The sequence below is a fragment of the Hermetia illucens genome, chromosome 5, assembly GCF_905115235.1.
Source record: "Hermetia illucens chromosome 5, iHerIll2.2.curated.20191125, whole genome shotgun sequence".
Taxonomy (NCBI): domain Eukaryota; kingdom Metazoa; phylum Arthropoda; class Insecta; order Diptera; family Stratiomyidae; genus Hermetia; species Hermetia illucens.
This window is the reverse complement of record NC_051853.1, coordinates 86,994,404-87,022,219: the sequence shown is the minus strand read 5'-3', so window position 1 is coordinate 87,022,219 and position 27,816 is coordinate 86,994,404. Positions and strand designations below refer to the sequence as shown.

General features: G+C 37.6%; 1 protein-coding gene across 8 annotated transcripts in view; it reads right to left on the bottom strand.

Annotated features, from left to right (window-relative positions):
• Positions 1–27,816, bottom strand: part of LOC119658055 (histone deacetylase 4) — a 322,316-nt gene that overhangs the window by 85,240 nt on the left and 209,260 nt on the right. Inside the window, exon 2 of one of the 8 annotated variants that reach the window (XM_038065303.1) lies at positions 10,195–10,675. The exons of 6 other annotated variants lie outside the window; for them this stretch is intronic. In XM_038065303.1, coding sequence (XP_037921231.1) covers positions 10,195–10,213 — 19 coding nt within the window. In that variant the 5' untranslated portion in view covers positions 10,214–10,675. The remainder of the gene's footprint in view (positions 1–10,194; positions 10,676–27,816) is intronic. One more of the 8 variants, XM_038065304.1, reaches the window with a different exon arrangement.

Here is a 27,816-nt window from a genome sequence, read left to right as displayed (position 1 = left end):
AAGTGATTTTTGACGTATTCTTAGGTAAAAGACTAGATCATCCCTCATTTAGGTCAACTGATGCCAACGAAATCACCCTTGGTTTATCTGGTTTATGTGGAAACTTTTTTCTCCGTTCTGCTACACCTCAGAGTGTTAATTAAATGCTATTTGCTTCCGAAGTTTCCATTATCGAATATAGAAGCTCACATGATATTTAATTCTGTATTTCGCTTGTTAGCAGTATTTCGCCGTCTATTTAAGGAATCATACCGTGCTGACAGTTTCATCTAAGGTTTTTCCAACTCACCTTGCCGACCTTCGTGCACATTAAGTAATTACAGAAAGAAGTATTCAAGTCATTTCCATAACTTGGGAAATAGGTACGTGAAAATTTCATTCAGCACCAAGAGCGGACGAAATTATATTAAAACCAGAGAAAAACCCACGACATCTGTTTCCGTGTTACTTCATGTCGTGCACTGTGCTCACACACACCATCGGCCCAATGTACAATACATTTCACGTTATCTATGTGTGAGCATGGATGAATTGTAGGTGAGCAGTGGGGTAGGCAGGCGAACGAGGAATTTATAAATAACCAGCACTCCTATCGCCGTGGCATTGAGCTTATCGATCGATTGCTATTTTTAGAGCTTTTTCGTTTTACCTGTGTAGGAGAGCATTTTTCTGCCACACTCGTCAGAACGTTGTTGCTTGCCGCTTGTAGCTCTTTATTTTTCTCTGGACTATATTTTCGTTTGATTTCATTTCAATGTGCTCGTACTTATGCTGGCTCGTGCCCCTTCTTGGCAGGGCCCCCCGGCTGTTTGGTGGAGTATTATGCCGGTCGTAAGATGTACTGGCAAGCCAGCAAGCAGGCAAGCATCAGACACACCGTAAAGCAAGCGGCGTAGCTGGCAAACAAACAGGCATACCAGCAACAAGGATACACGGGAATGTGTGCATATTACTTATTCCGACGGTTGGGAGGACTGCTTTCGGTGATACTGTGCCTGGCATTGTTGCTACTATTATATTTGTTGCCCAGCAAGTTACGATCTATTTTTGTAATTTGATGGAGAAAATCATGAAAGCAGAGACGAAGAAATGCAAAAACCAACTTACCATTCCAATGAGTTCTTTCTGGAGTCGGGCGAGATGGGGTTTGGAGTGGAATCCATATGAAAGCGAATACAAAGCGTGCAAAATTATACAAGCCCCATTACATTCGTACATACGTTTCAGAGAAATGATAATTTGCTTATTATAATTTGACCTTGATATCCTGCAGGCATGCGGAGTAAGCAATTTAACATGATATGGAAATGAGGAGTAATGCTTGTAGATGGTGGTATGGTCAAGGAGTGACAAACGTTCTCTTCCGTGTACACGTTGTAAAGACGACTTGGAAGTGATAATTGACCCTAATTGAAATGTCCCTCATGCAGGGTCCAGAATAATCTGAAATCACATAGGAATCGGGATGGAAGAGAAATTTTCCGTATATATCTCCGTTATTAGGTGAATCTTATGGAAACAGGGCGTGCCGGTAAGTTCGGAAATATATCAAAACTCGACCAATATTCAGCGAAAATTCTATCGTAAACATCCCTTTTGTTAACTGAAATTTAGGGAAAAAAATGTCATTTGCGATCATGGATTTCATAATAAAATTGAAGATATGTAAGTTTTCGCGAAATTGCTAAAGTAAATTTCGGATTTCGGATGATATATAACTTTCGAGCAGAAATGGAATAAGGAGTTACATTTTAGACTGGTTCTAGAAGGTGACAAAAATTCATGAAAGCTAAAACCAGACAAGCCTCCCTACATGTGGTTCATTATTGTATTGGATTTCCTATCCTTTTCTTCTTCAATCTTTGTCTAGCGGATAGCGAGGTCGATTGGTTTGGATCGGAGCCGTTCCCCCCAGTTTTATCCGTGGCTAGGTGGAATTAAATGATTTTCATGTATTCCAAGCTCCAGACCACAAATATTGCTCTGAGTAAAACCCAATTGTTTCTATTGATCACTTTTAGTAAAATTACTTTTACTTTCGAAAATAAAATTTAGAGAGTGATGATATCATTCCCGAATTTGCGCACTTCTGGTTCAACAGTTGTGGGACTCAAGGTCCCTTTCGTTTCGAAATTCAGTAGTAACAGGCATCTGAAACTTTCTGGAATATAATGTCGTGAAGATATAGAAACATGGAAATTCCTTACCAAATTCTTGAATTGCAAGTAAATGTAGATAGACATTTTTGTGGAGCTGCATTTGGATGACCCCGGCGATTACATTTCGCCAGTTACCAATTAGCCCCTGGGAACCCAAGCCAAAAGCCAGTGGCTTATAATAAGCTTGAAATGTACGAATGGCTATAAGAACCAATGCGAGTTGACTTTCGTCAGCGACTGGAACAGAACAACATATATCCGAACCCAACATTATTCAATATGCCTCTTTTTTGATTGAACTAATTTTTTTATCACTTTGGCCACCATTTTACAAAGAAAAAAGTTCAATCACGCGTGATTTTCTAGGGACGATTCATGCGCTTTTGTTCGTTACAGAAATCGTCAAACGTTCCGATACCATCACAGCAATTCCACTCAGTCTGAAGCCGGATAGACAGAGATTCCATAATTGTTAGCACATTTTTACTCTAAGGTACGGAATTTTCTTTTTTTCCCCTGGATTTCATACATTTGACCTCAATGACGATGGAGAAATTTAAGAACAAAGCGGAAACTCAATTCTATGCCAAAATATTAAAATAAACGGCGATTTCAGTTGTACGTGCTAGTAAGTCATAGTGTACATAAATTTATTAAGCTAGGCTATTGTAATCGTAATATAAATTTGAGGGGGTTTTCCAGTAAAATGTGAAAATATAGTAACATACTATTGTTAACCTTATTTGAACAAAAATCGATGTGGGTTGTAATTTGAGGCCTAGGGGAATCCTCAGATTTTTCAGTTATGTTCAGTTTCTGAGAATGAATCCTGTCTCATTTTGAGTTCATACTTCTTAGTCCCTCACTCCTCTACTTTGCAACCCATGTCAAATCTAATATCTGCTTCGTAAAGTACTAACCAGGAACTTCCGTTTGATACCGCAGGTGGCTATTTTTGGAGAAAACAATTACCTCCTTAAACTATACCAAAATGAATCCTTTCATTGTAAGCGTGGTATTTAAATCTGCATATGTCCATCAAATGCTAGCTCAAAAGGTGTAGTTATTTTTGAGAAAAGTGCGTGTAACAGACAGACAGAAAAACAGACACAAAACCTTAAAAGATACAATTTCTTGTAACAATCTTATGTGAAGCCCAGGCTAATAACTGGAAACCTTATTTGCCCAAGAATTCCACTCAAAATGTTACCAAATCCAATTCATTATAACGCTATTTCCAAGAAAATCTGTTAAGCTGGGTTAACAGCAGAAGTCCGAGATATGTTCACTTTGGTCAACATCCCCACTGAACGTGAGCTGAGCTGATTTGCGTGAATATAATGCATCCAGAGTTTGACCTAAGCTTACATGTGCCGCTCGTTTAACTACAGGTAAAGAATGCGGTAACGAACATCTTTATTGTACGTTTTTTGCCGACTAATTGACTATTGATGAGTAAAATACAGCAATTTGTCTTCACTTTCAATTGGTAGCAGACAAAAGATAATTTTGCAAACTAATCAGACGGTAATTATGAATTCCTTATCAACTAAGCCTCACTCTCCAAACTACACGATAGGAGTATTTAACTATTTGATTTTTCAGAAAAAAAATGCTTTGCTGTTTCTGCTCCCCGAAAAACATAGAAATACCAAATCTTCAAAACTCTACATTTGCAAAGCATCTATTAAGTTTAGATAAACATTTAGGAAAATTATCTAAGCAAAAATGATACAGCAGCTTGGCATACATGGAGGCGAGTAGCTGCGTAAGGCTCGAGAGTATCTTTGGCATAGTAACTGGAATAGACATGATAATTGTTATTAAAATATTTCGCAAGCTTCAAGAGCTATTTCTCTGCATATCATACACGCAAGCAACTACCGAATAAATTGAGAGCACGTAAATTTCGAAGTGTGAATCGAATGGAAAATTACTAAATGCATTTTGTAATAGAGAAAACAATTGTCTTATATAAACAAAGACTTCTTGTAGATTTGCAGAGCACGTTTTTAGGGTTTTGTAGTACAATACTGAGTATTAAGTACACTATATCCGATAAACAGAAGACAACAGAAATTTGGCAGAATATGGGGAATTTTAGCCTCATTCATTCATTCATTCGAAAGTATTTAATTACTACATATTAGTTTTTAATATAAGAGAAATAGACACAATATTTTTTTCTTAAAAACGGGTAGAGCATCCTCCAAGATCACCTAAATTGCAGGTAAGTTTCCTCCATTTATTTAACAAATTATCTCACAGAGGTCAGCTTATCTGCCGAGTACCTTTATCTAATCTCAAACAACTGAATCTGTTTCCCAGCATATTCACATGAAAAAGCAAATTTTGAATTGATATATTTTTGTTAATAATAGTGGGACTGCCACAAAACTTTAAAATTAACTGGAAAAGAAAAAAAAGTTAGATTTTTACTGGGACTCCTATCTAAGTGTTAGCTATTCCCTAACAACGCTTAACCTTGTCGATTGGACGATCACCGTTTAACCATTAAACTAATTTTCAATTGAACGAATTGTTTTAGTAATAGGGGATGTAATGTTATGCCATATGGTGGACTTGTACGTCATGTGAATATGCGGTTAGTAATTATAACAATGCTTAATAAATAAATTCAATCCTGGAAATGATGGGTTGCACCAGCAACATCGTTGTTTATACTTATACTAGGAACAATGATAAAGTGAAGATTTTTTTTTCCCCGATATTCCAAATCATTTAGCAATTAAAGCGTTAAATAGGTAAGGGGTTGTCGGGTCCGCTCGTGCATCTGACGACTTTTAAACGCGCTATGGACTTTTCAAATCAAATGAAATTCTTTAAAATTTGAATAACTTATTCATGATACATTTCTATCGTTCGTAGACTAGGATAATTTTGATTCATCGAGGCGCTTTTTTTACATGGGAGCTGAAACGACTGAAATGTGGTACCTCGAAAAAATTCCCGAAAATGGGAAACTGGAATGGAAAGTCTGATTTTTTTCACATTTAAAGGTTGGATACGTTTTTTGAGCGAGACTTGTTTCACTTTACACTGCATACATTCAACGCCTTAACTCCTCAACTGATGTTAAAAATTAAAACAGACCAAATTACTAATTGAACCCTTTCATTTGATGTCTCATATGACCATATTCTAAGAAAAATAATTTTACACCCCCCTCAAACTCAACAGAAAATGTCACTACTTGTTGCATGTAAAGGGTTTCATATGCTACATCTTTCTAGCAAGTTTCATAATAAATGGTTTCGCCGATTTTCAGGAAATTAAGTATAACAGAGGGAGAGACAGTATTGACAGTAATCACCACAATAATAATATAATAATAGCCTCAATGCTTGGACCGAAAATTAAGAAAGTTGTGAAACAAACGCAAAAGGCCGCATATTCCTGGATGCATTTTCCTGTCTAAAGGTAGTTTTGACAAATACTGGCGGAGTCAACACTGCTGATATTTGGGAAAGGATATGGGGTCGATAATAGACATTTTGTTTGTTGCAGACGAGTGAGGAATATACGCACAGTGACCATCAGGCTATAACTGGAGGCGGAGCGTAGCAGCAGGACAAAATATACCAAGAGAACTGCAGTAGCAGTTTAGACCATCAGAAAATTCGATTAGTTCTTGCAGGAGACGATGATGATAGGAAACACAGAAGAAAAGCTGTTATAAATTATTGAAAAAATACAACGCTTCCATACTAAGAAGCGAATGCTCAATTTCTAGTGGAAATATAGTGAAGAATACCGCAAAGATTGCCTTAAAGTCAGGAAGAGTTGCAGAACAATATAAAAAGTCAAGAAAAGAGCATTAACGTGTCATTTCGAGAAGTAGGATTGGGCACTTCAAGATCCATGCAAGAAAGCCGACCTCGACCAAACAGGCGGTGCATATAATGCGATCAACTCATCAATCAAAAGTAAACGCTCAGCGCCGACCGTCAACCCCCTGTTACATTGCGGGATATTATTAGTACTCTTTTCTCATAAGATTGAAATGAAGCAAACCCACTTTTCAGACAGATCCCGATGTCAAGGATTTTGACATAACTGCGAAAAAAGTCGTAGAGGATGCAAAAATAAAGCGCCAGGGTGAGACGACATCCTATATAAGTCTCTGTTAGTGAGAGTCAAGGCAGTTCCGAATTGGTTCGTTCAAATATTGACAGCGCAATTGCAAAAAGGGAGCGGAAGCAATAGAAGCTAATGTTAATTCCGACGACAAATAAGCCTCTGGGCGTATGCCTATTAAACTAAATCGTCAAACTAATCGAACGTGGGGCTTATGCCAATCGTAAAAAGATGGTGGTCTTTCACATAAGCAATTTGAATTCGGGAAGGCGAACGAAAATTGCGGAGGCAGCAATGGAGGTTTATAAATCTTGCACGGCCTTTACTTCTGCTAGATGGAGCAAAATTAAAGCAAGGTCTAACCAAAGTAGGTGTCTTCAAGTATTTTTTATTATTTACTCCTTGGAGGGCTGTTGTGCTACGGTTCGGGCGAGGACTTAAATGGCCTGGGGTTTCAAAAGGATCAGTTGTCGATTCTCCCCTGCGGGTAATAATGTAGTACGGTATTTTGAGGTTACAATTCTACAATCGGGACACTTTTTAAAGGGTTCCCGTACGTCTTCTATGGGATTGTTGGAAGACGATGTCTGAAGCGTTCAATTCCACCTTTTTTGAAAATGCCCGGAATTTGGTTCTCAAATCTGTTAGTCAGTTTTTCGACTATTCCGTGGTGGGTTCCAACGCATATGGTCATTAGAAGTATGGAACTACTGGGAGTTTTTCATATCCACTCGTGATCATCCCATCCCAAACAGTTGATTTTGGACTCGTCGGACCCCAACACTTTTCCTCAATCCCGGACAGTCCATTGCAAATACTTTTCTTTAAATTTGACTTTTCCTCGTAAGCCTGAGCTTTGCAAAGTTCGGCATTGCTTCAGCTGAAATTTAAGTCTGAATTGATGAAGTGTTTGATTTGAACTACATTTTCGAACTTTTTGTTTCGCAGATCACACAAAATTTTTCATTCCCGACTTCAAGAAATAATTTTTGCTCCGTCGTTTTTTATTTTCGGGTGGAACATTATCCATTTTTTAGCGAATTTTACTTATGAAACCCATGAATACGCTTTTCAAAGATGAAATTCTTCGGTGGGAAATACCATTTTTTTAAATTTCTAATTTGTTAGTATGTTGAATGATTTCAACCGTACACTTCCATACAATACAGACCCTCGGCAAAAGCACGTAATCGATTTTAAGAGTAACTGTAGAACTGAGGCAGTTATAATCATGAAAAGAAAAAAGGAACATCTATAAATGCTAAAATTGGCGTACAAGCATATGTTCGGAACCAGGCTTTCAAATACCTAGGACTAATGGTTGACCAAAAGCTAAACTTCAAACCATATTCTGAGTACTTAACAAAAGCACTTAGAGTAAATACATTGCTGATGAAAATGGTGCCGACTAAACGTGGCTCAAGGCAAAGCCGTCAACCACTTGCTAGCTTGCTTTTGCTTTATGCAGCACCGGAAAAAAATAGGCCTCTATATGCATTAATTGTATTACGAACATGTGCTTACCGTACAATATCTGACAAAACAGTATGTGCGATAGCTAGCAGGGTTCCCCCAGGGTTATTAGAGAGTCGAAAGGCTCTATATTTTCCCACACATTCCGTCTGATTTTCTCCATTAAACTTACGAACTAACCCAATTCCTACCGGAGACGGGGGTCTCGCGCATATCTTCGGAAATGCCATCTCCCAATATAGTGAAGGTGAAAACTGTCACCGAGCCACTGTTGTCCTCCAAGAATGTCGTGGACTATATACCAGTTTCAAAAACAATTTCGAGTGCGTTAGCAAAATTCATGAAAGCGATCCAAAAGATGCTCAGGAAGGAGGAGCTTCATAGAAAACTAATAAATAAAAACAGGAGCCGTTGTTAGTAGTTAGTATCACTAAAAATCTTAAGATACTATCAAAATTTTTATAATTTCTGTCATATTCCTTAAAATGAGTTAAACTTTGGCTTGTAAGCATTTGATGCATTAAAGGAATGTAATATTCAGGGAACATTTGAAGAGAAATTTTCTCAATAAACCAACATTAACTGAATATCAAGAATTAAGTAATTCCATATAAGGATAGGAAGGAAGACGAATCAACCAACAACATCAAACCGCACTGGTCAAACACAAACACGAAGAAGAATAAGGATAGGAGAATACAACTTTGAGACCGTTGACAATTTCTCCTATCTAGGGTCGAAAATCACAACCGATAACAACTACGCTGATGAAATCCGCGCACGGTTGTTGTCAGCCAACAGACTCTATTTCAGCTTACAAAGACTGTTCCGCTCGAAACGTCTCACCATAGGGCCAAAGCTCTTACTGTACAAGACTATGATCTTGCCAGTCCTCATGTATTCCTCGGAAACTTGGATTCTTAGCAAGAAAAATTGCGAACTCTTGGCCGCGTTCGAGAGAAGAATCCTCCGAAGAATTTTTGGCCCCCTACATGAGGATGGACGATTCCGTAGCCTACACAATGACGAAATCTATGAGCGATACCATGACCGTCCGGTTGTGGATAAAATCCGGCTCAATAGGTTACGGTGGGCGGGTCACTTAATCCGTATGGATGAGGATGATCCCACCCAGAAAGTCTATAAGGGCAATATCTATGGTAGAAAAAGAAGACGAGGCAGACCCTGCCTAAGATGGAGCGATGGCGTGGGTCAGGACGCCAGACAGCTTTTAGGGATATCGAATTGGTGGACCTCGGCGCAAAACCGGGATGTCTGGAGTTCCTTATTAAGGCAGGCCTAGACCGGATACCGGTTGTTGCGCCGTTGATGATGATGATGATATAAGGATATTAAATTAGAGGCCCCGTTTCCGATCTTATGAGGATGTGAATAAGTGGCTCCCGCAATATCGATGTGTCCTAATGAAAATTCTACTAGCGACAGGAACAGCGTTTCTAATTGAAGCTCCTGAGCTTTTTCACTAAAACCACATTGGTAGCATATATACCTGCTAGAACTACAGCTAAGCGATGGTTAGTATCCTGTTTTCGTCACGACAATATATTATCATTAATGATTAAAAGATAATAATTGGAAAATTTTATGGTAACAGAATAGAAAAATTTGTTTAAATATTAAAACTGATGTTTTTTTGTTTTGTATAATTGACTTCGTCGAATCGCAAAACATCGCAAAACTAGGAGAATTATGCGCATGAACAGTTGGCATATAATTTTTACTGTCCACATGAGAACTCTACCATACCCTACATCACCGTGGCACGCCACTTGCTTGTTTAGATTTTGTTTATCCAGTTTGCTGGTAATCTTTCAATTTCCTATTGTTTGGGTGGATTCTAAAATGGTTTACGATCCAGTTTCAACTGGTCAAATGAGAAATGTTTTTTGTCTAGCAAAAACCAATAAATTATTTTCCTTTTTTGGAAACTTTATCATATTTAATTACGACGATTTGATTTGAGTGCTTTCATTTTTCTGCTATAAAAGCACTGCATATATAAAAAAAGCTAATATTGAAAGGTAAATTGATAAATTTTCCAAATCGAAATTCCAACCTGATTGGAATAGCATTGCTTATATTTGTATTCAGATACTAAATAATCTCGGGATGTTTAAAAATAATAAACTTTATCATTGCCTTTATGTTTTCATATTGTAAATTATACCTTTATCATCAATTAAAGATAACCAAATAATTTTTCACGGAATATTTGAACGAAAAACAATTTATATATTTCATTTTAAACAAATAAATGATTAATATTAAATCCAATGGATTGACATGATCGATTGGATACTATACCAAATTGCTCTTTATATGACATATTGGTAAACAAATCATTATATCGAAAAAAAAAGAGTTTCAATAAAAAATATCAATTATTGACCAATTATTGGAAAGAACGTTTAATCAATATGCTCGTAAATATAAATCAACTTACCTAACTTTAAGACATGCATGGTGCCATAGAAATTTTATAAGTTTACGTCCAACATTGAAAAGGGTTCTATTTTATAAAATTATAGGTATATATATTTCACACCTTCTTTTACACCTTTAACTGTTGTTTACTTAGTTTTAATTCTGGAACCGTAGTTGTCAGTTCTTTCTAGAGGTAATATCTTTTTTTCTCTTCTTAATTTAAACAAAGAAATAATAAAATATGAAGACTTCAGCAAATGCTCACATTCATTTATAATTATTTTTTTGAACTCATTTACTGTTACTAACACTGGAATTTTTACGACTGTATTGCACTGTAAATATTTGAAATGTTATCAGAGAGGAGCGCCAACACTTGGACAGAACAACAAGAGTTTATTGTCATTAGTAACTAGTATTTCTGTTTCTTCTCTTTATTGTAGTTTTTCATATTTCACTAGCACACTTTAGAAGATTTTTGGTTTTTGCAATCGACTGTACTGTTAGGAAAAGATAAAATATTATTTAAATATTTATTTTTTTTTATTTACGAAAATTTCGTAATTTGCCCATATTAGATTCTGTTACATTCTATTATTGTTAGTTTTTAGCATTAGGTAATAGTTATATTTGAGTGACATGTGATTAAACCCAATAATTTCATTTCCAGCCGCGACTGTTTTTTTTTAATAAAGAATTTTACAACCACTAAACGATGAATACCACTGAGCGTCAAACAATTGGAAAAAGATACAAATAAAGTGCATAGATATGCGATATGAAATGGTTACAGCAGTTCGTTTAATGGCATTTGTTTCATCCTAATTTGGGCTCTAAGTAATAACTTTATATTAAAAAAATACCAATAGAAGGCATTGAAGTTCTGATATTTCTTCATTTGCAAATGCTGAGCTGCTGGAAAAATTTATTAAATTGCACGCGGCAATTCTTTTTCTACCCTACTTAGAATTTTTATTAAATTCACCTTTCTGTCTCCAATTTCCTAGTATGAAAAATTAAAGTTTCAAAATATATATTTACTTCAAATTGTTAAAATACTTAGCTTCGAAATTTTCCCGAAGCCTAAATCCGATGATTATATATGACACATGTTCAAACTAAAACTGACCATTTACACCTCATGTTTGAAATAATTAGCACCTTAATATTATGTTATGTACATGCCCATGCCGACGTGTAATTAAGTGCATTGCTACTTAATTAATCGATAACAACTGTGGAGAACAATTTGAACTTATAATATTCTCACACTGCCTACGGCCAAACTTGTAGATTTTTTGTACCAGCTGGTAATCGAAACAAACGGATATCAAGTTTACTTTTTGTCGACCTTTCCTGACCACTGGAGGGAAAAAGGTTGGGATGGGTGCGAGGGCATATCTGTCTGTCAACGGAAGGAATCGCCGTGGCCGGCATGTCGGTTGTCTTCGTTCGCACTACTAACGGAGGATTTCCTGGGAATTGTCCGTCTTAACTAGGATATTCGTACAGGTGTCGAGATCCTTGCACACTTCGGCCACGTTTCTCCCGTGGTTGGCGTTTTTAAGGAAATGCAACAATCAGGCTGTGGTAAGGTTCGACCTACTGTCAAGTACAGGGTCACTGGGGAGTCCCACAACTAGCGATCGAGAGGAGTTATCTTGGGCCACTATAGCGGCTTTCAGCGACATCTTTCAAATATGCCATTGGACTGCAGTTGATACGCGGTTGTCCCGTGACGAGGAAAGGGAGGACTCGAATTGTATTCCCTGGTCGGTGATTATAACTGTCGCACCCTTGACAGAGGGCCTCAGCACAAGATTGCGCAGAAATATATCCGTATCGCCTCAGGCCACCACGTAAACCAATCGATAAATGTGTGGTAATACTTGAAATCGTGCGAGTCTTGCTAAGCAACGGCTAAATCGAAATAAATTGTGTAGAAACTCTTGGTGATTCAAGGGAAAACGCCTACCTCTTTCCTCACATGTTTTGTAGCCTTGTACTTCTGACCCAAGAATTAATGTCCTTAGTTTGCGATGACTAACCGATTCATTGTCCAGATGTCTGTGTGCACTAGATCATGAATGGTATGAAGAGCTCCATTACGGAAATCGACCGGAATATATGGATTTTGTGCCATGTCTAAAGTCTCGCATTAGATACTGGACGTTGAATGGAAGATAGGAAACTCGCTAAATGTGTATTTGAAGTCGGTCCGGGCACTACGAAGAATTGTGTCATCCTTCTAGGCCTACCCGTTTGCCGGAAAATTGACGGTGGGGAAAATTTGGATCTCTGCAGTATGTGATAAAGCGTCGGCAACTACTTTATTTTAAATGCTGCTGGCCGATAAAGCTCATGTGATGAAGTTGGCGAGGGAACGCTTTGTCGGACTTCTGTTTCAAAGCAAAGGTGAGTGGCGTATGGCTCGTGAATACTGTGAACGGCCTGCCTTCAATAAAATATCTGAAGTATTTAACTGCGAGGTACGCGGAGAATAATTGTTTTCAGAAGTGGGAAGCTCGAAATCGCTTGCGCTTTGACTGGGTCTGCTTGAATGACGAATGGACGCAACTGTGAACGAGTCAGTTATGATTTGGAAAAAAAAATTTGCCGCTGAAAGAATAATTGTTTCTTGAAGTCTGCAATGATGATATGAGAGAAACTGAAGTGTCAAAAGTGCCCCCATATTTTTGAATTTGGTTAGTGCAAAAGCGTGTAAACATATATCGGTGTGGCACTTCAACAGAGAAATTCCTTAGTTACCTGCACGATTGTCTTCACCACTTTTCTGTAAATTTAGGAGAGTTTTACCCCCGCATAGCCCCTAAAAACCACTGACTATTCCGCAATATCCAAAGTTATTGATAACTCCATGTTGAACTCACAAATTTATTAGAAGAGCATCTCCAAATCAAGATGTCCGGTAAAATGCAAGGTATGGTAGGAGGTCTCGCCTCCTTAACATCAAAGGCTAGAAGGACTTTCATTGAGAATGCGATCCTTCGTGGATCTCTCCGGATCCGGCCAGCAGTTTCCAGGCTCCACACGGATGGTCATCCTAGCAATCCCGATTTTAATTTAGATCAAACCTACCTACTGTACAGTATATTTTAGGGTAGTGGTTAATGAAAATAAGGAAGCAGTTTAAATTACTTCATATGCGTCACATATGATAGCTACAATAGATTATTTCTTTTGAACTGAAAGCTTGCTCATCGTTTGATTTTAAGATTCGTAAGCACAGTGATTTTCATAGTCAATTAGACTTTTTTTGCGGTAAATATTGGTGGTCTGCATCTTCGAAAATTTCTATTTTTTATTCAAGATGCACAGAATTATCTCTAATCTATTCTTGAATAGAACAGATAAAATAGATACCATAAGCTATGAAAAGAACAAAAAGACCTCTGCTCTTTGAGGAATTAATTTAATGGAGTACAAAAATAAAAATCTTAGAAATTTCTATCAACATTCAAGTAAATAAAACTCTTATTTGTTTATATCATGAATGTATTATACCGATATCAAATCTCCACTCTGGATTTGATAAAGTAAGCGAGTGGGTTACGGGAACAAAAATTCGCAAGATAAAAGCAACATCTTCGTTTTATTGGAATTGTGACATGAAATAAAGTAGGATATGTTTATGTGATTGCTATTGAATTAGTGTTAATAATTATCATTTTGAAATTCCGCTGAAAAGGTAAACGTCTTAAGTGAGAACATTCTCAAAAATTTATGTAGGAAACATGAATGATAAATTCACTATTTATTATTCATCTATTATTTATTATTTTGAATATATCTATGCATTCTTTTGAAGAAGATATGCAGTTGAAGTTGATAACCAATGGTGGTAATATATTGACATAATATATATATATATATAATATTTAAATGTTATTTGAAATAATTCATATTTTTTATAAATTCTTCCATTATCATTTTTACAAATATTTTTTGCTCGGGAGATTTATTTTTCCTATTCCGTGAATAATGGGTGGTCGGTTCTTTCGATGAAAGGCAATGACGGCGGTGAATTTAGAAAAAGATTTCGATTTGCTTGTCATCTATAAAGTGAAAAAATGGTGATACATAAAATGTATTATTTTAACAGTTTCTAGAATTTAGTTTCATGAAATTCTTAACTGTTAGTTGCTTAGGTGTCTCTTGTAAATTAGTATTATATAATATCGGCTGATTACATTACGCCAATATTTTATAAAAGAAATAACGTCCAGAAACTAATCAATATGATAGAAATTTGGGCGAATTGTTTGCCACACAACAGCGAGTACGTTAAATTGATCAAGACCACAGCGCACTTGGGGCGGAACGGTGGAGAAGGGTCGTAGGCTTCTCGGGAAACTGAAGCCCATTTCAGGCAAGCCAAAAATATTACAGACCCGTTTCTTTTCTAAAAGTTAGCATCACAATGTTATATGCATGCCCATGCCAGTGTGCAATTAGGTGGACTTTCCAGTGAAAGGTTGTGAAAGCGATCCATCATTATTTTTTGAGGTTGTCCAGTTTTGCCGAATTTTCGGATTATTGAGAGTTTGAACGTTAGGAACAATAATTGAAATAAAAATTTTGTTGCCCGGACGTCTCAAAGATTCTTGAGTCGTTCCCAAGTTTAGAGAAAATCGTTTCAAAAATATGTAGTTTGATTACAAAATAAGATCACCGTTTATAGCTTTAAAAAAATCCTCCAATTTTCCATGCATCATTTATAAAATAGTCTTTTTCTTCTTTAAGTGATCATGAATTTCGTTTCCTCCAAATTTTCAATATTAAATGAAATATCGGCACTTAGGGTTTTACACAGTATTCCTCTAATTTGGGTCGATTTTCCTAGTCTTATACTAACTACTTTATTCACCTGCACTGATATCATGTGATTTTTATCTGTTCTTCAAGATCAAATCTGCATTAAGACGCATAAAAGTGTAGTTATAGTGCGTTGAGCTCACAGATATAGCAAACAATGGAAAATTGGCATGAGGCGCTGTAGGGATCGATGGGTTATTGAACTTAATTAAATATGTATAAATATAAAATAAAATGATTTACTGCTATTGTCCTGACATTTTATAGCCAAACCTCGTATCTATTGAAATCCATTCATGGCCCAGAAACAAACTGGTTCAAGCGGGTAAGGTTATCTTTAAATATTCGAATTGAATCGATTTGGAATCTTTCCATTAGAGTGATAATGCATGATAAGATTCCATTTTTATCATTTGTGAATGGGGACCGTTGAAATATTTTCGGAATCTATGGCGAACGAAGAGACAATTGAAAAAATTCAGAAGGCATGAACGTTAGCACTTGAGAAGGGCAGTTTGCTTGTCATAGATGTAGATGAAATAATGGTAGACTCCTTAAAAATATAAGAAGAGGAAAAGAGTTAATAACATGTTCTAAGAAAATAAATATAGGGTTGCCATGGACCTCTAAATGGGGCATAGTGCCTCAACTATATCGTCGATAGTTCGCTGAAATGTATTTTAGCTCCCTTCAGGACTCCCAAAGGAGCCAAGAAGAATAAAGGCGTACCAAATAATAGTCTATGTCGAGCTGAAATGAACCATAAAAAGGCTCAGGGTAATTTCTTAGTTTGAAAAAAATCACTGATAGGTCTAAATTAGAAGGACTTAATGTTCTGTAACAAACAAAGGGTTCTGTTCCTGTTTTTATCTAAATAGATAAAAAAAACAGCAGACGACCAGGATGGAAATGCAATGGGTGAAATAATATAATACAACAAACAACGAATCGGGAGATGATACCTGCTTCTCCTAGAATGTCTGCAAGACTTGATTCGGAACCCCAATGTACAAATATGTGAAGATGCGACAATTTTTATATTATTAATGAAAGTGGACTACTTGGCAATAGACCGATCCTTCTTCCAAAATAATTATCTTTGTATCACAATTCAGTGAGTCTCCTATGAAATAGCTTTCTTCCTTCTCGGGTGACTAAGGCCAAAAATAAAGAGATCGTGTATTTTGAGGGTTTCGATCCCATCCGAATGATTATGATTAGGATGACAATCTCATGAATCTGAATGAAACTCATGATTTCATTAGCTATTCCATTCGATTTTATTAGCAATTCCATTCGAATTGATCATAGATGACCTTTGGCAACCCATGCACCTTGCACTTGGCACCTAAGGCACAAAATTGCCATTTCTGTGGAATTAGCATTCACCTCGGTGATGAAAAAATCATTCCCAAGAAACACGAATACATATGCATGAATAATATAATAAAATGCCCTCAGGATAATGAAAATTTATATAACTTTTATTCAGGCATTTTTATGCTAGCAGACGCTTTAGTGCGCGATACGTTCGGCAACCAATCTTTTGAATTAAAGATGGTAAAAACTAACAGGAAATAATGATAGCCCGCATGCAAGAAAACTACACACAGGGGGCACGGAAAAACTTTTCTTATTCGTGGAGTAGGTACGAGGTAGCTAACTATCCCACTGTCCTTGTGGTTCACGTGAAAGTGTGGCGGTGTGTCAATGATGCCTAGTTGGTTTTCTTGTGTGTATTTCCCCATCCCATGTGACAAGCCATAAACAGCTGTGCTCACAATCAAGTGACGCTCACTAATACACGAGCAAATCCGAGAAATTTTTCACGTGAAAGTTATCGAAGAACGTCGAATATGTGGAATGTTTTCTTTCTAACATACAAATTCAAGCAATGCGCCGGGAGATGAATCTTCTTGCCCACACGTAAGACAATGGAAACAAGGGGAATCACTTAGGATACAAAGATCACACATTTTTCAAAAGGAAGGATAAATAAAGGATACATTTTACAAGTGATATCATAATCAAAGAAATCGATTATGATACTCAGTCCATTATTGTAGTCAGGCGTTTTTATTGTACGTGCTTTTTGCCTCCTTACCTTCCTTAATCTTTATGACTCTTCACTTCCTCACTTACTTTCTTCCCCTCACTCTTATTCCCATCTCTCTAGCATTTGCCAAACAAGGGTGAACAGGTTCCATTCTACTGTTTTCCCCAATATTCGTCAAAGGATCATTGTGGTTGCCCCGTTTAGGACCTAACGTTATACCTCTTTGATTTGTTGATGAGTTTTTGAGACAAAGCCGCTCGTCTTCGACGAATGGAAATTTAATGGTAATTTCATCGTCAAATTGTTGAAATTTCAATTGAATCACTTTCGCTAATACATTTTTATAATATACTGAGTGCTCTGGCTAGCGCACCTTCTTGGCATGTTGATGCTAGAGTTCGTTAGCATGTTGAGCACTTTCTAGTGACGATTTGGACAGTAAACTTTTTAATTTTTTAGCATCGGACAGGTTTCATCACAAGGTCTTGGATCTACGCCTTGCAATCTGAGTGATATCAACCTAAGTCATCAAAATCGATGATCTCGTTCCGCAAAAATTGTCCGGCCTTGTGTCGGGTAGGTGTTGAATCAGTTTTTGGGGTTCTCTTCATTGGCAAAAGTATCTCTCTGGCTCAAAACCTGAATATGGTGGGTGATCAAGAGTCTTCCAGTCAAGTTTGTCTTACCGCTTGTGCAACATCAGGCCTAAGGTTGTCGTGAAGCAGTATGGTTTGTTCTTACCGGAGTAGTGTCTTCAGCTGAATTGCTTCATTTATTCGTTGCAGCTGGATAATTTACAGCTTATTTCCGAAGACTTCTTTCTTCGTTTTCTTCGTTGAGTTGAGCTTTTTGGCAAGTCTTATCGAGTGAAGATGGTTGAGCACTGTTACATGGCCGCAGCCCCCAATTCTAAAACAGTTTGGCGACCGTCCTTCTTCAAAAGTGGTTGAGGTTGAAGACTCTATTTTTGAATTTCGGCAACCATTCCCTTGCTGTTGATGTACCCGTGATGCTATTCCCGCAAAGGTCACAAATATTCCGAGTAACTGCATCAAATGTAAAAAAGATCATTTCTACCGAAGGCAAAGGCACCACTGTAACTGTACACGGCCATGCTACCGACAAGCAATCATTAAGAACAATTTGGGGTAATTTCGGAAGGGCTACAGTTTTTCTTAGAGGTTTGTCAAACAATTTCGGGAGAATCCGTGTTGTTTCTTGCCGTGTGGGGACGATGTCCCATGTATCGCGTTCGGGGCAGAACAGAACCCTTCGCCATCCATAACCACTGCACCTTTTTCGAAGGTGGCGTTGAAAATTGAAATTTTACACTTTTATATACACATATGTACATATGTAAAGGGTTTTCGAAAAGAGTTTTCAAAATAAAATAAAGCAGAGAATTTCGATGAAAATGATTAAAATTTTTATTATATTAGAAAGAGTAAGGTTTGGAAATTATAAATGAAAAATTATTTTGGACCGATGTCCGCCATGTCCACGCCGAAAGATGTCTTTCAGCACAAGTTTCACTTTTTGACAAAATTGCGAGTTTATTTAGTTTTTGAGCTTTAAGGATGTAATCGATTCGATTGGCTTCATAAAGACTATGTATTACTGACAGAGTCACAGGTATTAAATCGAGGCTAATTAAGAGGTGAATTTCGTAAAATTATTCGATGGAGAAATTTGGTTTGCAATGAATTCATTGCTTCGATGGCTGTGGGATATATGGCACCGTCCAGACCAAAATTTAGTTGTGAACATCTCTCGATAGCGTAATACATTGAACGTAACCGCATTTTCCAACCGAATTTTCCAAAAAAGGCCCAATCATTTAATTAATTATTCTTTCAGAAAAACTAGCACGTTGTTCTTGAATGAATTGAGCGAATTTACTTCATAGTAAATGGTAGGCCGGCCTCAATTCTTGTACCAGTTGCACCTTGCTTCAAAGCCACACGCTTACACAAGATTTGCCATGCGGTCGTTGTGGATAGCCCGAAATGCCGAGAACATTGAGGAAATGACAAATTCGGATCTTCATCAATACGGCAATATAGCTCACGGCTGCGACTCAAATCGACCAAGATTTAGCGGTCTCAGAAGGACAATTATCACGATTTAGGGACATATGGAAAAATTCCTTTTGATCCTTTATAAACAGTTACAGATACCTTCAACATTGGTCACTCGCTTACTATTGTCTGCATCTTCCTGAGAAACGAAGACATATAGTGCAACAACGTCACAGAAATTGAGTTGCCTGGCATGGCTTTTTATCGAAATTGACTTTTGGTTAACTGCGTGTGCAGTGTCGTAGGGAACGTTTTAAATAAGAATTGAAACCACTGCAGAAATTATTTCATCCAGCACCCCCGGAATTCAGGTAGAAGTGTATCGTGATACTGCGAACAATATCGCCGTATTAAGCCACAAATGAGTCATCCCCATTTGAAATTCAGTCAAATATATAAATTAACAAAAAAAAATCTCAAATGTGATCCTCCAAATAAATTGCAAATATCATCAAAAGTAACTCCAAAATGCTACTGGTCAAAGGTTGACAAAAAAACAACACTTTCCGACCAAACAATGTCTAGGAATTTAAGGTTAACTCCAATTCCCAAAACAAAAAAATCCCCTAGGCCTTTTCAATATCTTTTCTTCGTCCACAAAAACAAAATATAAATATTAATTAAGCTGTGCATGATACACACTCCCATTTCCCGGAATTCGTAAATGCGTCAGACACTCGGAAAATATGTGGGAGACCGAGGCTCGTACATATCGTACCAAAGTCATTGCCATCCACAAGAAGTTGGTTTTGAGGCTAATGATCTAAAACGCAAAATGCGAGAAAAAATGGATCCCTGTGGCTGATGATGTACGGCCCAATGCACTGAATGATGATGGAGGATGGATAGTTATCTGGAGTTGTATAATTTCACTAGAACGCACGATTTGACAGGAACTTTCTACCTGAATTCCGGAGGCGAGATCGCGATTTTTTCTGGCAAATATGTTTTTGTTTTGAATTCACCTTGAGGATCGTAGCTGGTCTCCCTAGCGAGAGATGATATACGCGCATAGCATTGATATTTCACGCACATATCACTTGGCCCGTCTAAGTTCTCTAAATTCATTTTCACCTTGAGATAAATTCAAGATGACAAAGATATCGCATATTATCTTCATTAATTCTATTTGCGGAGGTCCACGAAAAACGTCATCAAGACGAAAATATACAAACGATGAATGGAGAATGAGAGGAACATTTTAAAATATCTCGTGAGCAATGACAAAGGGAGGATGGAATCGGAAGCGGGGAAGAATCTATATTCTATTTTAAAAAAATATCTTTGTGTTCCAAAATTGAAGAAAAAAGAACAGAAATTAAATGAAATAAACCAGCGTCAACAGCGATACGCGGAAAACAAGATGAACCTGTTTCACTGTTCTGAGCTTCCATATAGAATCTGTTCTCCCCTTCTCTGTACAGCGAACAACGGAAAATCTTTTAACGACAAGAAAAGATATTAATAAACCACATGGCGATCGGTTGATAGGTCCACAAGTGGTGTATATTTTTGTCATTTATTGGCCTAAAATTAAATTTAGCATCGGTGGCGTGCGAGATATGCATTTATATGTGGTAGTTCAGCAGTCAATCTGTACATACGACTGAGTGATTTAATGGCGATCGCCATTGCCCAGGGGGCGACAGAGGCGTCTGGGCGCTTGTCTTCACTAACTAACGCAATTTCTTCCTCCTTTCGCTAGGTATGTGCCCGCGCTCCCGCTTTCCTGCGCTGTCAGCTCCGTTTTACATAGTAGCCCCATTAGATTCTATTGGGAACCAATACTTGTATGCTGCTCTCTTGGTTTTGTTGTGATGCTGAAAATCGCAGATGACATCAAGGACAAGATGTTTAGATGTGCCACCATCACCATCGTGTTTTTGTAGAAATGCAACAGGTTTGTTTACCTATATTATGAGTTCATCATTTTAATTACAAACTTCTCGTTCTTTTGGGAGCGAAACGTGGAAAGTTGAGATTATGTCTGTGACTGACATTTAAATGGTAACCCAGCGTGAGCTCTTGAATGTCTAAAAAAATTGAAAATTATTATTATGAGGAATCTAAAGGATCGCTGCTCAGTTGGATTAATACCCTTCTAAAAGTTGTAATAGTTCATATTATTCTACACCCAAGCATTTAGGTCAGCCTCAGGTCGGTTAAGGATTTGTGTAAAGCAAGGCCCTAATCAAGTCGATCCCTTGCATATCCGCCACTGGCATTTTTTTCGGAAACGGATGAATCCCAAAGGAATTGGATAGAAATGTGAAAGTTGCGAAATCTCACACCCACAGGTATTGACATTTTTAGGTTGAAGAAGCAGCGGTAGTTTTCTCCTAGTGAATCCAGTCATGTGGGCACGCAAATGAAAGGTTTTGAAGGGTTTTTAAAATTGGTCTCCGATTTGACATTTGTTAGAAAATAAAAAGGAGAAAGAGGCATCGAAAATTGAGTCGACACTAAGATAACAGGGCAAAATCTAAAGAAGATATGTAAAGTAACGACAAACCCCATTGTCAGAAACAACTTCACCGAAAAAAAAGAGTCACAAAGCCTTTTTTAATTGAAGCTCTCGGATTACAGGAAATACTTGCACGTTTGAAATACTCGTACTTTGCTAACAAGAAATTTAAAAATTAGTTTGGACTTCACCTAAAAGAAAAGCAGTTCGTCAAACGCTAGCACATTTCCATAGAACGTGCCTATGTTTGTTAGCCAACTGTTTATTGTTCCCTTTCTATCGATGCGGAAACACACTATGGCTGTAAATTATAGTGAACGGTCCACCTAGTTCGGGCCAAAGCTGACCCAAGCAGGATCATTTCCTTCAAGTCAGTGAGGGAGTCCTGAGTTTTTATCCAATTGATGTAGACTGTGGTTTTAGGCAGAATGTAGGAGAAAGTCATGTGTTATGGATAGAAAAGATGCTGAAAAGTTATATTTGAAGAAGTAAATGAAATCAAACGGAAAAAAAACATTCCATCTTCCGTTTCTTGAAAATTTTGGAATTTCGGCTGATCAATGTAGCTCAGCAAGGGAGTGACCATGTAGTTGTTGACCGGCTACAAATTGAAAGTGACCCTAAAGTATGAAGTATGACTAATGGTACGTCTTGGTACAAGAATTATTTTGGTCGTATTACCTTACGCTCCAAGAAAGCTCTTGAAAATGAAGGCATCAATTGCTTTGGCAATATTCGTAGCTATACTACTTGAAAAGAAATATTATACATCTGAATGTTTTTCCTTTCAACATTTTTTATGAATCCCAGGAGTGTATCCTGGATCGAAAACAGTTCGTGCTACGACCGCCCACGAAGATAGGTGCAATTTAGTGCGCCCTCTAATTTCACTGCGACGAACAGATTACGTCGGACAACTGTTACCCTCATTTGACCAGCATACAAACTGACAAGGACTCGTTAAAATCTTAAATTGACCCCGGTTTGCTGAATTAGGGTACTGCGGCTTTTCAGACTTACACCGAGCAGATTGGTCAGGCCAGATGGCACTCCATTCTCACAACGACCGGTGGACGCTTTCATCTTCATGCATACGATAATTCACAACCACGCCAACCGTCCTTCAGGTCAATCTTCAGGTCATAGCGTGGCCTCATCTGAACCCTTATTTTGTTCTGAAGAGTATACATAGAGAGATGATAATGATATTCAGTTCCAATCCACTTTTACTGAAGTAAAAGGTTACGAAAATATTGTCCCGCCTTCAAAAACATGAAGAGGCCATTGATAGAAACCTAACATGAAAAGGTAATTGTGGCTGAAAATCTTGAAGGCTGTTTTTGACGGAAAGAGGGAATGGATATCTTGCTTCCCTATTTACTGAACATGGGTTTGCCATGTGGCTGGCGAATCTTTTTTCGTTTCAGTTCAGCCAGTTGAAGATATCAATGTTGACAGAAATCTATGATAGAGACCGTTTTAGAATTGGTAGTAATTTTATGAGCATCTTATTTATTACATGTGGATAAAATAAGATGTTTATTTGCAAGAAAAAAGACGTATGTCATAAAAGCAAGTTTTATTCCCGAGTTTTGAGTACTTTTGACATAAAAAGTTTTAATAGGGGTTACAATAAAATTGTCACCAAAAGGTTTCACAGGAACATAATGGAAGGTAACAGTCTCTATAACGAAACGAGCGACAAGGATTGTTGACTCCGCTAGCAACGAAAACCTAGCCGTAATGTTCACCTGTTTCTCACATCGGCATATACTCAAAATAATGCTGGTGTCATCTGATGGGCATATACTCAGCCAAATTGATAATATAAGTATTTTCAGAGTGTATCCAACATCTTGGAGGCCAAAATTCTTCATTGGATTCCAGACTCGGGCAACTTCCTCGTTCGAGATAAATATCGATGCCACATAGCCAAAACAGTTATACATGATATTCGAAACCGTTCGGGCGTTAGCTTTCCGACTGTATACAGGCGATAGATATGTAGTGCAATTGAGCTCTTCAAACACCAGTGTTATCCCATTCGAACTAGTTTCATTAGGTAGCTACACACCAATGGAGACATTGTTCTCACTTTTAATAACAGAGCTGGAAGTCTTCAAATGGTATGGTCTTCGGCACGTCCCTTACGCTCTGTTGCATGTTTTCTAAAGTCTGGAAATGACGTCCTTTGAGGGAATTTTCCAGTTTACAAAAAAGGAGAAAGTCACGTCGATTGAGGTCAGGTGAATAGAGGGGCTGAGGAACCACAGGAATGCCTTTTGAGGTCAAACATTCTACCTGTCTGCAATGTGCCTATGTATGATACAGGCATTTCATATTTGGTGTCAAGGTGCAGTGAATTTATTTGAAAGGAACAACTTCAACCTACTATAACTTTGTTGATAATAGTAGCATTTCCATCAAATTTTTCAGTAAATATTACAATATTGCTTTCATTGAAGTAGATATCGGAGTGGAGTGTATTTTGAAGTTTAGAATTTATACAAGAGCGTCATTATGACTTTTTTCCTATTTTTTTTTTCAGATGGATAGTTGGACCTTTTCAATCTTGCATTCCCTCTGATAATGTTCGAAGATGAAGAATTTGTAAGCATCCTCGATGAATATCCGTGCTAAACAATTTCAAAATTATCCGAATCGCTTGAAGTTGACTTATCGAATGATGCAAAATAAGAAACGTTAATCCCATATAGGTTGAAGCCAAGGGGCGTCGAACGGCGCTTAGTCATCTGTGAAAAGATACTCTAACAGCAGGCAGGGGACAGGAGTTTAGTCTTTACCTAAAACATTCCTCAACCATGATGCACTTGTGAGATCATCAGAGTCATTGGATACCTCTAGAGGCGTCAATTTATGCGTTTGACCCGATTAATAAAGGAAAAGCGCACAATTTGAGAATGCCACAACAAGGCGATTTTGCCTGAAAATTTATATGAAAAAGCTGAAATGGAATGTTCTGTCCTTAACGGGATATTCATAAAATATCGTGCCGCCTGATTTCCACTTGCTTCACTGCAAGCCTCGAGACTTTTCAGAGCAGCACTTTGGCAACTGCGTACCAAGAACGATATAGATTAATTCATGGAATCTAAAGGTAAAGAATTCCTTTGATATGGTATCCGTGCTCTGTCAGAAAGTAGTGGAAACAACGAGCAACACTCTGAGTAATAGAAGAATGAACAAAAGTAAAAGGTTCGAATCCCAAAAGTTGTTAAAATTGGTATACTCCGATATTTGATCCCAACCTTACCACTGAGTCAATTCATTCATCCAAGGATATATAAGCTCAAAACTACGAAAATGCGGAAAAAAGAGCCAATTTATTTTTTAGCATTCAGCAAAAAACAACGTAAACATCATCATTCCTTTGCAATTTTCTTATTAGTCATTGAGGAACTAAATGAATAATTTACCATATTGGCGTCTTAAATGAATGGTCACGGTCATTCGAAATAAACTTTCTTGATTGTAATGAAGATGATGATCAACCATGTAAACAATGAAAACGACAATACAATTGTTCCAAGCATACTGCAGACGATTAAATAGAAATTTTCCAAAGAACAGCAAAGAATCTCACCAAAATCGGATTCCTTTTTAAAGGCATATGCATAATTGTAATTTAATATTTATAAGCTCTTATAGACTAAACATAAGAAATAAATTTGAAGAGAACTTCCGTATTTCGGGAACCAGCTATTAACTATCTTCATCAGTGTGTGCCAACTTCGGAAATTCTCTTCAAATTTGATTTTTTTCTTGAACTTTAAAACTTTAACTATGATTTTTCCTTAAGAAATAAGGGAGTCGCTGACGAAGAGTCGGACCCAGTGGGAAAAAACTTTCTCCTACTGCTCTGGTCCATGGGCCCCTGGTGATATTAAGCAATCTCGTCCAGGACAGGGGAATCTAAAATCGAATATGTCTCGACCGGGGTTGAATTCACTACGCGGTTTTTATCATCAATATAATTTATGACGTGTTTATGAATGTATTAATTGTATATAAGAGGGCAAACAACACCCGGTAACCACTTCGGGCACGCTGCTCCTATGGGCGCGTCCTGACGAAATCGCATGTCATCTGGATTTTTTTTTCAACTATGACAAATACTTAGACATCATATATGTATTAGGCCAATTGCATGCCTCGATGTTCGCAGGCTTTTGCAAATTTGAGAGGTCAGAGGAAGCCTGGCGCGCGTATATGAAATGTAAGGCTCTCTTTTCCTCTGATAGTATTATAATTGGTAACAGCTGAAAACACCACTCAGATTTTCTCCAGGTGATAGTTTAGGAAGCAGAGTCACATTAGAAGTCCTACTAGGATGGCCTCCTTCTTAAGGGGGCATTAGAATGACAGCAATAAGCTTGTTGATCGGGCTCCTAATATAAATAAAAGTAACTCCTCCCTTCTTTCTTCCCTCATTCCTCTTCCTAACATTCGAACCTACAGTCAAAAGCAATATCTATGGAAATTAATCATGTTTTCAGCTCCTGAAAAATTGTTACTAAACGAGCTGAGGTTTAGCTCTCGGAATAATGAAACCTTGCGCGGGAAGATTTTGATTTGATGATGGAGACATCAGGGTAAAAGACTCCAATAAGATCCACGAACCATTTGGCTGGTTTCCATTAGAATCATACACAATCTAGTACATGTTTTGTAATAAATAGGATTCTAGCATTAGAAGACATCGGAAGAACTAGTCTCCTATTTCAGTTAATTATTTCAATGTTCTAGGTTGTAACTCCCCGGACCAAGGATAATAAATAGTCGAGGATATTTATAGCGACATTAGCGATGTATCGACATTCGCTCACTCGATATTAAAAAAAAAAAATTCATGTAGATCAAAATTTGCGTACAATGAAAAGCTTCAAGCGTTTCAGGGAAGAAATTGGAAACCTGGACAGACATAATACTGAACTTCATGGGAGTTATACTCGGTTTACGTTACAGAACCCACATTCTCCCTATCCAAATTAGTTATCCAACAAACTTAACTTTCCTGAAAACTCGGTTCTAGGAAAATCCAATCAAGATAAAAAGGCCTCACATTTGATACTTTTTGGGAATAGTATCTTAGGAAGTTTTCGTTTTTTTTGTTCCATATAAGAATGGGGACCTCCTTTAGGGTTTGTATAATTTTATACTTGATTAATTCCGAAAATATCCATTTATCCCTTATAATGAGGGGAGCATTCCACGTGTCATTGAGAGAATAGGCTTGTATGGCACGTCCAAAAATGAGATTTTCATTCTATTGAAATACGTAATTCCTTTGGGAGATATTTCCACTCTAATTGTGTTCGACGGTAAGAGATATTCTATCAAATGTCAAAGTTAAGATCAATTGTGAATTTTATAAAATTTACAAACTTTATTTATTTATCACCAGACAATAAACAGAGTAAACTACAAGTACATCTTAACCTATGCTTAAAACTACCGGAGGAAGAAAAATTTAAGGGACCAAGCTGTTGTGCGTTATTGCTTCGACAAAGTCGATTTCCATGAAGAGCTCATTTACAATCTCGGCAGAACAGTCCATCAATCCAGATAGATTCTATCTGGGAGGCAAGGCAATCACAATTATGGGAGGGTGACCAAATTATGGAGTAGTACTCGAGGGCACGTCACATGAGGGCGTTGGAAAGAGGGTTGGATGGAGTCAAAATCAAAGGGGGAGCGAAGTAGGCGCAACAATTTTGCAGCCCGAATGATGACTTCGATGCAGCGGGTGAACAAGCGGAGCTTATTGCCGAAGCTGACTCCGAGATCTTCAGTTCAGTTTTGATTTCATATCCGTCAAGAGAGTAGGAAAAGGAAGTGAATGAGGATTTGAGCGAATAGCACATAGAATGACACTTTCTGACGTTTGGCGCTAAAAAATCAACAGAGCACTAACGAATCGAAGTGTCTAGGTTTAATTGAAGGGAGACACAGGCCTTAGACGATAATATAATGTACAACAGGTATAGAGGCAGAGCAAGTACGGAGAGGAAAAAAGTCGTTGATAAAGCATAAACCTGATAAAGAGCGCAGAATAGAGCCGTGGGGGATTGTAGAGGAAGGGATAAAAATGGTATGTGCGACCATCAAAAGAGACGCGGCAGGATCGGTTTGAAAAGTAAGAGGCAAGCCACGACTGTCTTTTCATCTTAGGCGTATAATGAACCA